This window comes from Erigeron canadensis, chromosome 4 (assembly GCF_010389155.1).
Source record: "Erigeron canadensis isolate Cc75 chromosome 4, C_canadensis_v1, whole genome shotgun sequence".
Classification (NCBI taxonomy): domain Eukaryota; kingdom Viridiplantae; phylum Streptophyta; class Magnoliopsida; order Asterales; family Asteraceae; genus Erigeron; species Erigeron canadensis.
In genome coordinates this window covers 5,668,647-5,680,418 of record NC_057764.1, presented here as the reverse complement: position 1 = coordinate 5,680,418, position 11,772 = coordinate 5,668,647, and the positions used below count along the sequence as shown (strand labels likewise).

Here is an 11,772-nt window from a genome sequence, read left to right as displayed (position 1 = left end):
TTCGCTTTTAGAAATCACCAAAACCGAAACTATCTTTGGGTGTATTAGACAGAGAAACTCAAAAGGTTGAGACACAAACACACGCGTATATCTCCATCATATGTATGTGTATCTTCTTTATCATTATCATCATAATCTCAAATCTTAAACCCATCTAAAGAAGCAAAACAACCAAAATGGACTAAATTAAAAAAGAAATTTACTAGTTATCACCACTTTCAGTAGACGTTCCGCCACCGTTCCCGCTACGACGGTGCGGCTGGTTCACCGGAAAACACCTCATGTTGCTACTATTCAGCTGCCTTTTCTTACAAATCTTCATACAAAGCTTCGAACTTATACAGATGGGTTCGATTCTTGTTAGAAATTCATCCATACCCACGATGTTAACCACCGGTAATAATTGTCACTAGCTCTACAGCAACAGATTCCGGCGAAATTTATACAATTTTCAGGTGGCTTGACCAGCTTTGACCGGCTCAAAACGGTTAGAACACCAGTCCGGTTCAGATCTGACCGGCCGGCCAGAACGGTTCACGCCGGTTCACTATCTGCTATCCAACCGGGGATATTCAACCGGATTTCTTGAAAATTCCGGATTTCTTTGAAAGAGGTGATTCCCAATTTCCATCCCCGCTCCTAACGGTCAATCCAACGGCCAGGATTAATTTTTCAAATTTCAAAATCAACCTTTCCCCCTACAGTTATGTACACTACGAATTTGTTTTTCTATCAATGTATGGAACGGATATATACCTTCCACTCAATGCTTTTATTTCAAACTCCTTTTCTTTGCTGACATACTAAACGGATACTTTTATTCTATAAAATTGAGTTCAATTGAATCTTTATTGATTTCCTTCAATCCTTTTCAGTTTTTCTCAACATTAAACCCCCAAATTTGCTAATTAGCATAAAAAAAACACAAGAATTGTATACTTTTGTTAAAACCAAACGTACCAACGCCCGATCGTGGGCAAGAGAAATAGATCGCCGACCTTGAGTCCCCACCGCCTGTTTGGACCGGTTTGTCTTGTTTGTCTCGGCCCGCTTGACCCGGTCATCCCTCGTATAGAAACGCAATAGTTTTCCCCACTCTTCCGGGTCCATACCAGCTGGCGGTGCTGTCTGCAGGGTATCTGCTGCGCCTACACCCCCCGTGCTGTAAAATGCTGAGATTTGAATTTTGACTTTCTCTGCCTATATATGCTAGCTGCATCAGCACGGAAAGCCTGTTTTGCTGCCTTCCGGGTGGGGTCGTCCTCATCAAGCTCTAAGTACTGGTCCATCGCAAACCAGCGCTACATTGTTTACAAATACAAGTTAGCATTTTCGGGGTTATCATTGTAAAACATATTAAGTAAAAAAATATAAAAAGAAACATATTCTAACCTGTATTTCCTCCAAGATATTGTCCCTCAGAGACTCAGGCACATCGTCCCATGACTCGTAGTACTGGGGGACATCTCCGATCAATGAGCCTAACAAAGATTTGTACATAGCCCCGTAGTCCCCGATCGACTGAAAGGTCTTTGATTTGTAATCGAAGTACATGGGTAACGGGCCTCCATTTTTTGAAGGCAGCCTCAAGGTTTAGATGTTTGGCTGCCCCTCTTGTGGTGGTGGTGTTTTCTTCGACCCTACAAAACCAATAAGTAACAATAACATAAATAAGTCACTTTAAACGATAAGAATACAATTATTTCAATGCATAACTAAATTTAATGTAAAGTCAATTTTCTTACCGCTGTTTTTGCAGCCTGTTATTTTCTTCCACCACGATCGGTGCGGATCGTTTCCATCGCCGTCGCCGCCGTGAGCTCCTAGCATTTTTCTTATATCTACATAAATAATACACGTATTATAATACTTTTTATATCAACTTTTTTAACTACTTTTTTTTTAACTTAATTTTATATATGACTTTTGTACTACTACTTTTTCAATATATGTTTTAATATCTTTTTATACTTATGTTTTAATACCTTTTTTATTTATACATTTTTATATTTTCTAATACAAACATTTTCTAGTACAAACTTTTATAAACTTTTTTTAAATATTTTTTATATACTATGTAATACACTTTTTTACATTTTATATTTTTTACACTTTTTTACAAACATTTTTACATAACAAAAACAAGAACAACAACAAGAACACAAGAACAACAATACATTAAATCTATGGGCGTATACAATACGTTAAATCTATGGGCATATAAGATCGATCCTAATACATCTATGCATAACAAGAATAACATCAAACTAATACATATACTATATAGCAAATTAATAGATACGAAATAAATAAAAAAAATAAAAACTTACTTCAACGTTGGGTTTACGAAAGGGGTAACGACGGGTCGCTCCTAAAGCCTCACTGAAAAACTGGGTCGCTCCTAAAGCCTCACCGGAATATCTTGGCCGGAAAATATGGGGGAGAGGGGGGTTGGATCGGTTGGAATGGAGAAGAGAAAGGGAGAAGGGAATGACTAAGGGGATGGATCGGTACAGAGAAAGAATATATTAATTTTTTCGAGGCACCCCTTTAGGAGCGACAGTCGCTCCTAAAGAGGGGTTTGACGGGTCAACGGTTCCAACGGGTATATGCATAGGTATCCGCGAGCAATAAATGGGTCGACCCTTTAGGAGCGACAGTCGCTCCTAAAGAGGGGTGGTCGGGTTACCGAACATTCCGTGGTCGGGGTATGTGGCCTGTTTTTTTTATATATAGAATATTTTTATTAGTTATATATATCTAATATCTATATATCCAGATCCATATGTTTATACAATCTCAGGTATAAAAAAATACCTGACTTTTTTGTTCAATATTTTCTACAGGAACACGAATCGAAAGAACTATCTATGGCTTGTAATTTCCATTCAAGATATGAGGTATGTTTGTTGATCTTATATAAAAATTATTGGTAAGTTTTTATTTTTATGATTTTGGATTTTTTAATTTAGGGTTTCAAAATAAAGATTTTGTTAGGGTTTTTGTTCATATTTTATTTATTTATCTATATGTAATATATTTTTTTTTAGATCTAAAGTCGTTTATGGAAAAGCCGTAGAAGGAAGAGGCAGGGACATGAATAAGAAGATTGGAGGTGTATGTGATTACATGTGTTGTTACATCTGTTTTTAGATCTAAAAAGATGTTTAACGTTGTAACACTTTGATATGTTTAACGGATTTTCTTTGGATGGTTGAACTAATTTTTGGGTGGTGCTGTCTTTTTCAGAGGTTAAACCAAGGACCATAAAGATGGGATCATGCTGCTGCAACTAGATCATCGAACCTTTCTGAATTTGCTTCTCTTGAGGAAGAAAAGGCCCAAATGTTCCTTTCATTTTTCTGTAACAGCAGACTCGTTCTATAGTCTTTGTAAGTACCTTTTAAAATTACACCTCTTTTACAATATTATACCTTGCTAACCAGAGGTTGGAACATGGATGGGTCGGGTGATGGGTCAAACAGGTTCGGTGATCAATTTCTCATTGTAAGATGCATTTACTTAATAGAGGTAGCAAAATGAGCGGGTTGAATGAATTGCTCAGGTCAAAACATGTTTTTTAGGTGTTTTGGAGCATGTAACCTGTTTTAGTTATCATGACAATACTGGTCCAAACTAAGATATAATATGTGTATAAATAAGTTAGTATAATAAATATATTCAATTTGAAAACTATTACTAAGTTAGTATAGTAAATATAATAGTATAATAAGACTTGAGCCTACTGTAGATATTTTGATAGTTATAAATATTAAACTTTTAAAATGCCTTCAATCATTTTTGGGAAAGATATTGATGTTTTGGTGATTCACTTTTGGTATGTATTAATGGATGGTAGAGTTTGGTCAAAGCATTTGTATTTGAAGCTGGTGTGAATTAATGTTTGGTGAGTTGTAGAGTTAAGTTTTGATGGGTATTTATACGGTTTGTACTGGGAAAGGTTTTTTTTTTGGAAGATGGGCAGTTGAAGATTTATCAAGGTTATATATCTTATGTGGTCTATGCACTTTTTATTAAATCTTGCCATTCTTTTTATGTATTTTGTAGTTTATAATTTGGTTGTTGGCTGGTATTAGAGAAGCTTGATGCGAGGACAAAATAACCGAGGTGAATCTCGCTATCATGGTAAGGTAACCATTGTGTAGTAGTAAAACCTTTCACTAACTATGAGTTAACTACACGTCTAAACTGTTACAAAATAGTTACTTTTTAAATGTCTTTTTGGTTCTTGATTTTATGTTCTTTTTGAGGATGGTTTGCTTACTCTATAATCGATAATGTCGTTGACACTATTAGTCACACACCACTTTTGTTTGTGTTTGGGAATATGTTTCTGCTAACATACTTTGATTTATAATTGTTTCATAGCCTCATAGGAAACTCGTCAGTTTGTCGCATGTATTTAAAATAAATATTCATGTATGAACCTAACTTATGCGATGTATCAATGGTTATATATTTTAGGTTGGTGATATCGAAGAAAGTTCGATCTTATTCTAACCGTTCCTATTCAAATGCCGCTACTGCTACAGGTACATGTACTACTGTATCTATTAGTTATGTAATCAAATTCAAAAGTTAACAGTTGGAGAACGATATACAAGAGATACCAGTAATTCATCATTTAAACTTTCAATAGGAAAGGGAATAAGTGCATCGACACTAGGATTTAATAGCACGAAAAGCCAAAGGAGATTTATAAATCTTTTTATTGTTTTGACAGGTCTTTAGTAATGAAACGATTCTTATTGTTTTTAGGTTTGTTGTGTTGGCTTCCAATCTCATTAGTCAATGTGAGTTCATTTTCATAGAATGTATATATGCAATTATGGCAGATACTAATCTGAACCATCGATAGAGTAGTTTAGTTTAGTTTGTGTCGGGAATTCTCATGTTCAGCCAATTAGGAAAATCTTGAAATGCGAAGATCTAAATGATTTGCTTGGAATTTGAAGGTTAGTAAGTTAGCAAATCTTTCGTAATATGTGCATGTAACTTAAATACTTGACTGGTATCTTTATGAATGTTTATGTGTGTAGGTTGGATGGGAGAATGCTCTCGTGGTAAGTTTGTTGTAACTTCTCCACATATCTGTGTCCTGAGTTTCGACTTTTGACAGAAATTGTAATAATGTTTCCTTTAATAAGAATGAGGTTTGAAGGGCTTATTATCAAAGTATAGGTATGGGAACAAACATGTACCCATCTTCTTTGCTTGGTGGCCACAAAGATGCATCCATTGCACCCCTCCATGTTAAAGAGTTTTAATTGACAAAGTTGATGGCTTTGCTGGAGTCTAACCATGTTGATGTGTTTTCTGTATTGCTATGATTAGTGCTTTTTTCTCATTAGTATCGTTACTGATTTTTAAAATGAAATATAGAACAAAAAACTTAATTGTTTAAATATACTTTACAACTTCTAAATGTAAAACTAATTTAGTTAACGATTAGTTATATTCAACAACGAAACTTTAAAAATCGATTCCAATATAATTTCGGGCTTTCTTATGATCGTATACCATTCTCGATGTCCTCAACTTTTTGTTATATTTTATTTCTATTACTGGGCATATAGTGGTTTAAGTAGTATATTTTATCTTAATACAACTCATTGTGTAATTTTCCGATTTTTAACCTGTGTTTTCACACGGGTTCTAGGCTATACTTCCGATATGTCCAAATTCTTAAAGTTAATTAATCCAAAGTTAAACTTTAATTTTTTTAATCCTATTATTTTTCCCTAACTATATTCCGTGTTTTGACACGGGTTTTACATCCCGTTTTATTTTAAAGGGCCAAATGATCAAAAATATACTTAGTGATAAGAACGTTCCTTTCATATTTAAAACTGCCTTAGAGTAGTTATTTTCATTTTTGTCTAATTTTATTCCATATATCTGTTAAGAGGTTGATGAAATTCTGATGATTTAATAAATTGTCAGATATTGGCATTAATTTATAGTTTTTAACTTTCCTTATTTATGGGTTATTTATATAGTTTGTATAAATAGTTTAATGTGCTTATGTGACTAGAGGTTGAGATATCACAGTTTTAATTGATTTCTTAATGTTCCACTTTCAAATAATCGATCACTGACTCTGTTATAAGCCCATTGTTTGACTAAGTTTTTATATGGGTTTGACACTTTATGGATCTATAACGTATGTTTCTTAGAGTTAGAGTGGGGGTATGATGATAATATAATTTCAATCCATGCCATGTATTTTGCATTTTCAGACACGGCCGTTAATTTAACTTTTGTGTTTGATCATGAATTTTATTGAACTAGGTTTGTAATTAAGTTAATATTGTGATATGCCCAATTTATGCTAAAACAATAGTTACTCTTGTTTGATAAATAATTATATTAGTTAATTCACCATCTCTATATCAAATCACAAATAACATACATTTTTATGCATTTTTCAAATTAAAAGTTTAATTAGAAAGTCTGGATCGAACCGGATTGATTAGATGGTTATTATTATCTATAGTTGTTTTTACATATTTTTGTCTTTGAGATGAACTTTGATGATTGTTGGTGTTGTTTGCATAATGATTGCTTCGTAAAACGCCTATTGTATTATTCTATTCTTTAACAGCTAGCCTATATGCATATTTTAAAATTCTGATGGAATTTAACAATTTTTGATAAAGTACGAGGAAATATGCTCTTTTCTTTATATGGTGCCTTTATATATACAGGCTTAAATGGCTTCAATCTAAATATCTGATTAGCACTTTGACTAATGTAGGTCAGTACAAACAATGTACGTAACTCATTCTTTCTTGAAATTTGAGATGATTGTAAGATGTTTGTATAGGCGATTTATTTGTGCTGAGGGCAAATGAGGTAATGTACCACTCTCTTTTATAAAACTTGCATATAAACTTTAAAGGACCATTGTTAGTATCTTTAGGCCGGTCTATATCCTAAAATATTTTACACCCATATTTATCCATAATATCTATCATTTTTATTAATTAATTTAAATATTTTCACCTAATATCTCTATAATATTCTTAATAAAGCTATGTGTGTAAAATATTTTAGGGATATATTAGATAGATTTAGTGTGTGAGTTAGGAACGTGTTGAATAATAAGGGTATTTGGGTATTTTAAAGGTAAAGAGTTGAAAAAGGGGATGGTAGTTTGTTTATTAATATAGTATAGACTAGTCGCGCATTGCAGCGGATGCCATTAACAAGGTATCTAGTGTAGTGATTATCGAAAATAATATAAATGAACAATTAAGACTTTCAAATAAATGAAGGTTTGTTTTTTATGGAGATGGTATTTTAGTCAATTTTTCCTGTGTAACTTTCAACAGAGATGTATTTTTTTTATTAAATAGTATAGAAGTATAGATATAAATAATATATATATATAGAAGGGAAATGATGACAATCCTTCATTATAAAATAATTTACAAAGGAAAATCATTAAAAAATCTTGATATCTACAATAAAATTTTCCTCCAACTTCCGTTTACATTTATTTATCACACTCATAAGTCTTAAATTGATAAAAGCTAACTTTTTTACTTTACCCATGTGTTATATTGTCTTTGTATAAATAGTTTGAAGTCTACATTTTAGAGTTTTTACATATGTGAGACATGAATGACAATTTCTTCTGCTTTGCTTTTACTATGATGCTGCATGAGATTTCTTGTCAAGCTTTTTTTTTTTTCCTTCATTATATCTCTTTCTTTCCATGTTACAGAAAATCAAATGGGTATTCATTTTACATTCAACTACATTTTAAATTTTGAATAAAAGTTTGATGGTAACACATGATTTTTACAACTCACACTCATTAAAAACAAGTAATTGTACAAGCTAGTAGGACACACATACATATATATATATATATATATATATATATATATATATATTGGGTAACACTCCAGTGAGAATTGTCTTAAAATAAAGACGGTGTGAACACTTCAAAAACATTATTTTGATGCATTAAAAGTTCATAAAACTAACATAGTGGTTAATTAATTATCATTATTTAAGTGTATAACAACACATTAACCTGTCAAAATCAAGAAAATCATGTTTATTGTTTTGTGCATCAAGAAAAACGTGATTTTTTGGATTTTGACGGATCAATGTGTTGTTAAACTCTTAAATAATGATAATTAGTTAAGCACTATGTTAGTTTTATGGACTTTTAATGCATAAAAATGATGTTTTTTAAGTGTTCTCACCGTTCTTATTTTAAAACTAAACTGTTCTTATTTGATTGTTCATATATATATATATATATATATTATATCGGGGACCCTTATTTTGAGAACCATTGTTTTTAAAAAAACCATGAGAACTCTTAAATAATATATTCGATCATATGATTTTTTTGTTCATTCACATGTGAAACGTTATAAAAATATATTTTGCAGAAGAAAATTTTTTTCAAAACCTTATATATGGGTGTTTGTCACAACAAAAAAACGTGAACAAATTTATTCATAAGCTCATAAAATGCTACTTTGAAGGTTTCTTAAAAAAATTTCTTTTATAACATACATTTTTATATCATTTCATATGTGAAAGAATAAAAAAAAACTTATGAACAAATATATTATTTAAGAGTTTTTATGGTTCTTACTAAAACATGGTTCTAAAAAAAAGAGAACTCTATATATATATATATATTCTCAACTCCCAACAAACTATAATATAATATACTACAATACTCCGTATAACAGAATATCAAATGGCTCCGTGTATAAATGATGAGGTTGTACCTCAACATACACACCTTCATTTACTCTTGTGTATTTTTTCACAAACACTCTTTTTACTCTTTTTTGTATATTTTTTCACAAACAACATTAGTTCTTTTACTCTTGTGTATTTTTTCACAAATAACATTCACTTTGAATATCATGGCTCAAATAGATGAAAACTGCATAAAACAAATAGGGAAGGTTTTGAATCAAAAAAATCATCCAAATTGCAGTTTTAAAACAAACAGGGAATATTTGTCACTCTCATGTTAGAAGTTAGATGATATTGATATATTACAAAATGAGAGTGACGCAGACATCATGGATATAAAACAACGTCTCATCGAGATGTTCCAACCTCGTGGTAACATTTACCCCTGCGTGGCGAGTGTCAAGATGCTCAATTTAAAAAACAGTGATTATGCATACAGAATTGCTACAGGTAAGGAGACCCTTTATTATCCAAAGAAAAAAGAGCAGCTTCAAGACATAGGTGTAAATTATGAGGTTTTGATTGTGGGGGTGAATACTATGTCCCCAGATCCTTCGAAACATTTTTGTTGGATACTCCGTAGAACAGAACATCAAATGGCTCCGTGTATAAATGATGAGGTTGTACCTCAACATATACACCCTCATTTACTCTTGTGTAATTTTTCACAAACACTCCTTTTACTCTTTCTTGTGTATTTTTTCACAAACAACATTACTCCTTTTACTCGTGTGTATTTTTTCACAAATAACATTCACTCCGAAGATCACGCCTCAAATAGATGAAAACTGCATAAAACAAAAAAGGAAGGTTTTGAATAAAGAAAATCATCCAAAATTGCTTACCAACGACATTCGCCTCTATGACAGAAACTGTGTATGTAATGAAAAGGAGAGCCAAACAAGGGCTCAACTTTCTCCCCAAGACATGATCAATCAACTTGCCAACCACTCATAAATTGAGTTATGCAGGCGATATATCTGTGATGTTGGGTTGGCGAGGCTACAAGACTCACCCTTCACAATGATATGAAAATGGAGCCGTATGAGGCAACCTCCTCCTCTTTATGATTAAGTTTAGAAGTTAGATGATATTGATAGGCAGTCTTCCTATGTCTCTTGACATAAACTGACTGATTTTGGGTATGGCAAGCAGTTGACACAGCTTCATTCCAAAAATAGGTTGGAAGACCTGATTCAGATAACATACTTCTTGCAGCTTCAATTAGTGTGCGATTTTTTCTTTCAACAACACCATTTTGCTCTTGAGAACGAGCTGACGAGAAGTTTTGAGAAATGCCAGTGTCATTGCGAAATGATTCAAGCTATTTATTTTGAAATTCTGTACCATTATCACTTTGCAACTGACACACTTTCTTGGAGTACTTGAGTTCAATTCTTTTGATGAGAGAGATGATTTCACTAGGTGCATCACTTTTTGATCTGATGAATACTACCCAACAGAATCTGGTATATTCATCAACCACAACTAAAGTATATCGTTTGCCAGCTTTAATTTAAACATTCACTGGACCAAAAAGATCCATATGAAGCATGTGAAGAGGTTCAGTGATGCTAAAATTTTGCCTGGTTTTGAAACTGGCCCTTTTCTTTTTACCCATCTCACACCCTGGACATAGCTTTTCCTTTTTGAAGGAAATTAAAGGTATCCCTTCAACCAGTTGCTTGCGAGACAACTTGTTGATATTTTTGAAATTATCGTTGTTCTGTAATCTTGATGATGCTAATTCTTTTTATTAATTAATTTTGATATTGTTTGCATATAATTCTTCGTTGGTGGTACCAGTTGAATGTGTATGTGATTTTAAAACGGTTACTAGTCTATAAGTAATTATCACTAGTTCATGGTATGATAGTGAATATCATTTTAAGAAAAAGATTAATTCTGTCAACGTGATTGATATCGGTTGGTGGTACCACGTTATTGTCACATAGGTTCAATTGATAATTTGATAGTCAATTAAACTGATTGTTGGAAGAATTGTCTTTGTTTTGGGGGTACCGGCTTGGGTAATTTAACTAGCAGTTAGGTGATTCGGTATTTTGTTCACGGTTGGTGGTACCACGTGAGTACCTTAATCTTGTCACGATTATCTTTAAACTCTAGAGAATTTGTTCTTAATTAAATGCAATCATATTTGAAGTCGAGGGAAGTCAAGGTGGATGACTTTTAATTATATTGTCTGAAGTTCTTTTTAAATTTATGTAATTATTTTGCGAACCAATTTTACTTTAATTGTCAAGAGGATTTTCAAAGCAACATCCGTTTTCCAAACCCTTTTATAAGCAACTAATCATTTCCAATCCCTGAGAACAAACTCAGACTTATCTCTTAACTATATTACAAACGATCGGGTCCACTGCCCGTGAGTGCGTAGTAGTGAGTTTTTAGATAGTTTTAGCTTTATAAATTTAAAGCTTGATTTTGCACATCAAGTTTTTGGCGCCGCTGCCGGGGATTGTGTAACGATTTAGTTGTGAATTTAGTGGTTTGATCCTTTCTCACGCGTGAGGGAGTTATTTGCTTTATTAGTTTAGATTTGTTTTCTTGTATTATCACCAATGCATTTGACGTGTGGTGTTAGTTGTGTTTTGCAGGATTCTTTCATAGTTGATGATTTTGCGTTCTTCCGGGCGACCTCTTTTTAGTCCATTGATAACTCCACCAAGACGCAGGATCAACTTTACAACACCACTAGATTCAGATGAAGAAGGCTTCTATCTAGAGGAATTCTTTAGTCTTGCACTTGTAAAAGACGAAATGGGTGACAATCCACCAAGAGACCCAAACGACATCCGATATGGTGACCGAACCCGAACTATTCCTACGGCTCATGGTTCCGCCATTAGACCACCGGGTGTTGATCAAGACCTCAACTTGAAGCCAAACCATCTCAAAAGCATTGAAGAGCAAAAATTTGATGGTAAGAAGAAATGGGATTCTTATAAGCACTTAGAGAGGTTTGAGAAGTTAGCTCGGCTTTATCAATATGGCCAA

The 11,772-nt window shown here is 32.9% G+C and overlaps 1 protein-coding gene and 2 long non-coding RNA genes across 3 annotated transcripts; 1 reads left to right on the top strand and 2 right to left on the bottom strand.

Moving 5' to 3' along the window:
* Positions 1–998: 998 nt before the first annotated feature.
* On the bottom strand, positions 999–1,563 carry LOC122598529. The gene is made up of 2 exons (XM_043771121.1): positions 1,393–1,563; positions 999–1,301 (listed from the first exon to the last, which is right to left on the bottom strand). The coding sequence occupies exons 1-2, from the start codon at positions 1,552–1,554 to the stop codon at positions 1,149–1,151; spliced, it is 315 nt and encodes a 104-aa protein (XP_043627056.1). The 5' UTR covers positions 1,555–1,563; the 3' UTR covers positions 999–1,148.
* Positions 1,564–1,597: 34 nt separating this feature from the next.
* Positions 1,598–2,695, bottom strand: LOC122594869. Its single transcript, XR_006323132.1, has 3 exons — positions 2,331–2,695; positions 1,746–1,841; positions 1,598–1,640 (listed from the first exon to the last, which is right to left on the bottom strand). It is a non-coding gene; the product is annotated as an uncharacterized LOC122594869 (long non-coding RNA).
* Positions 2,696–2,845: 150 nt separating this feature from the next.
* Positions 2,846–4,820, top strand: LOC122594898. Its single transcript, XR_006323141.1, has 5 exons — positions 2,846–2,900; positions 3,051–3,117; positions 3,250–3,392; positions 4,069–4,151; positions 4,486–4,820. It is a non-coding gene; the product is annotated as an uncharacterized LOC122594898 (long non-coding RNA).
* The last annotated feature ends 6,952 nt before the right edge of the window (positions 4,821–11,772 follow it).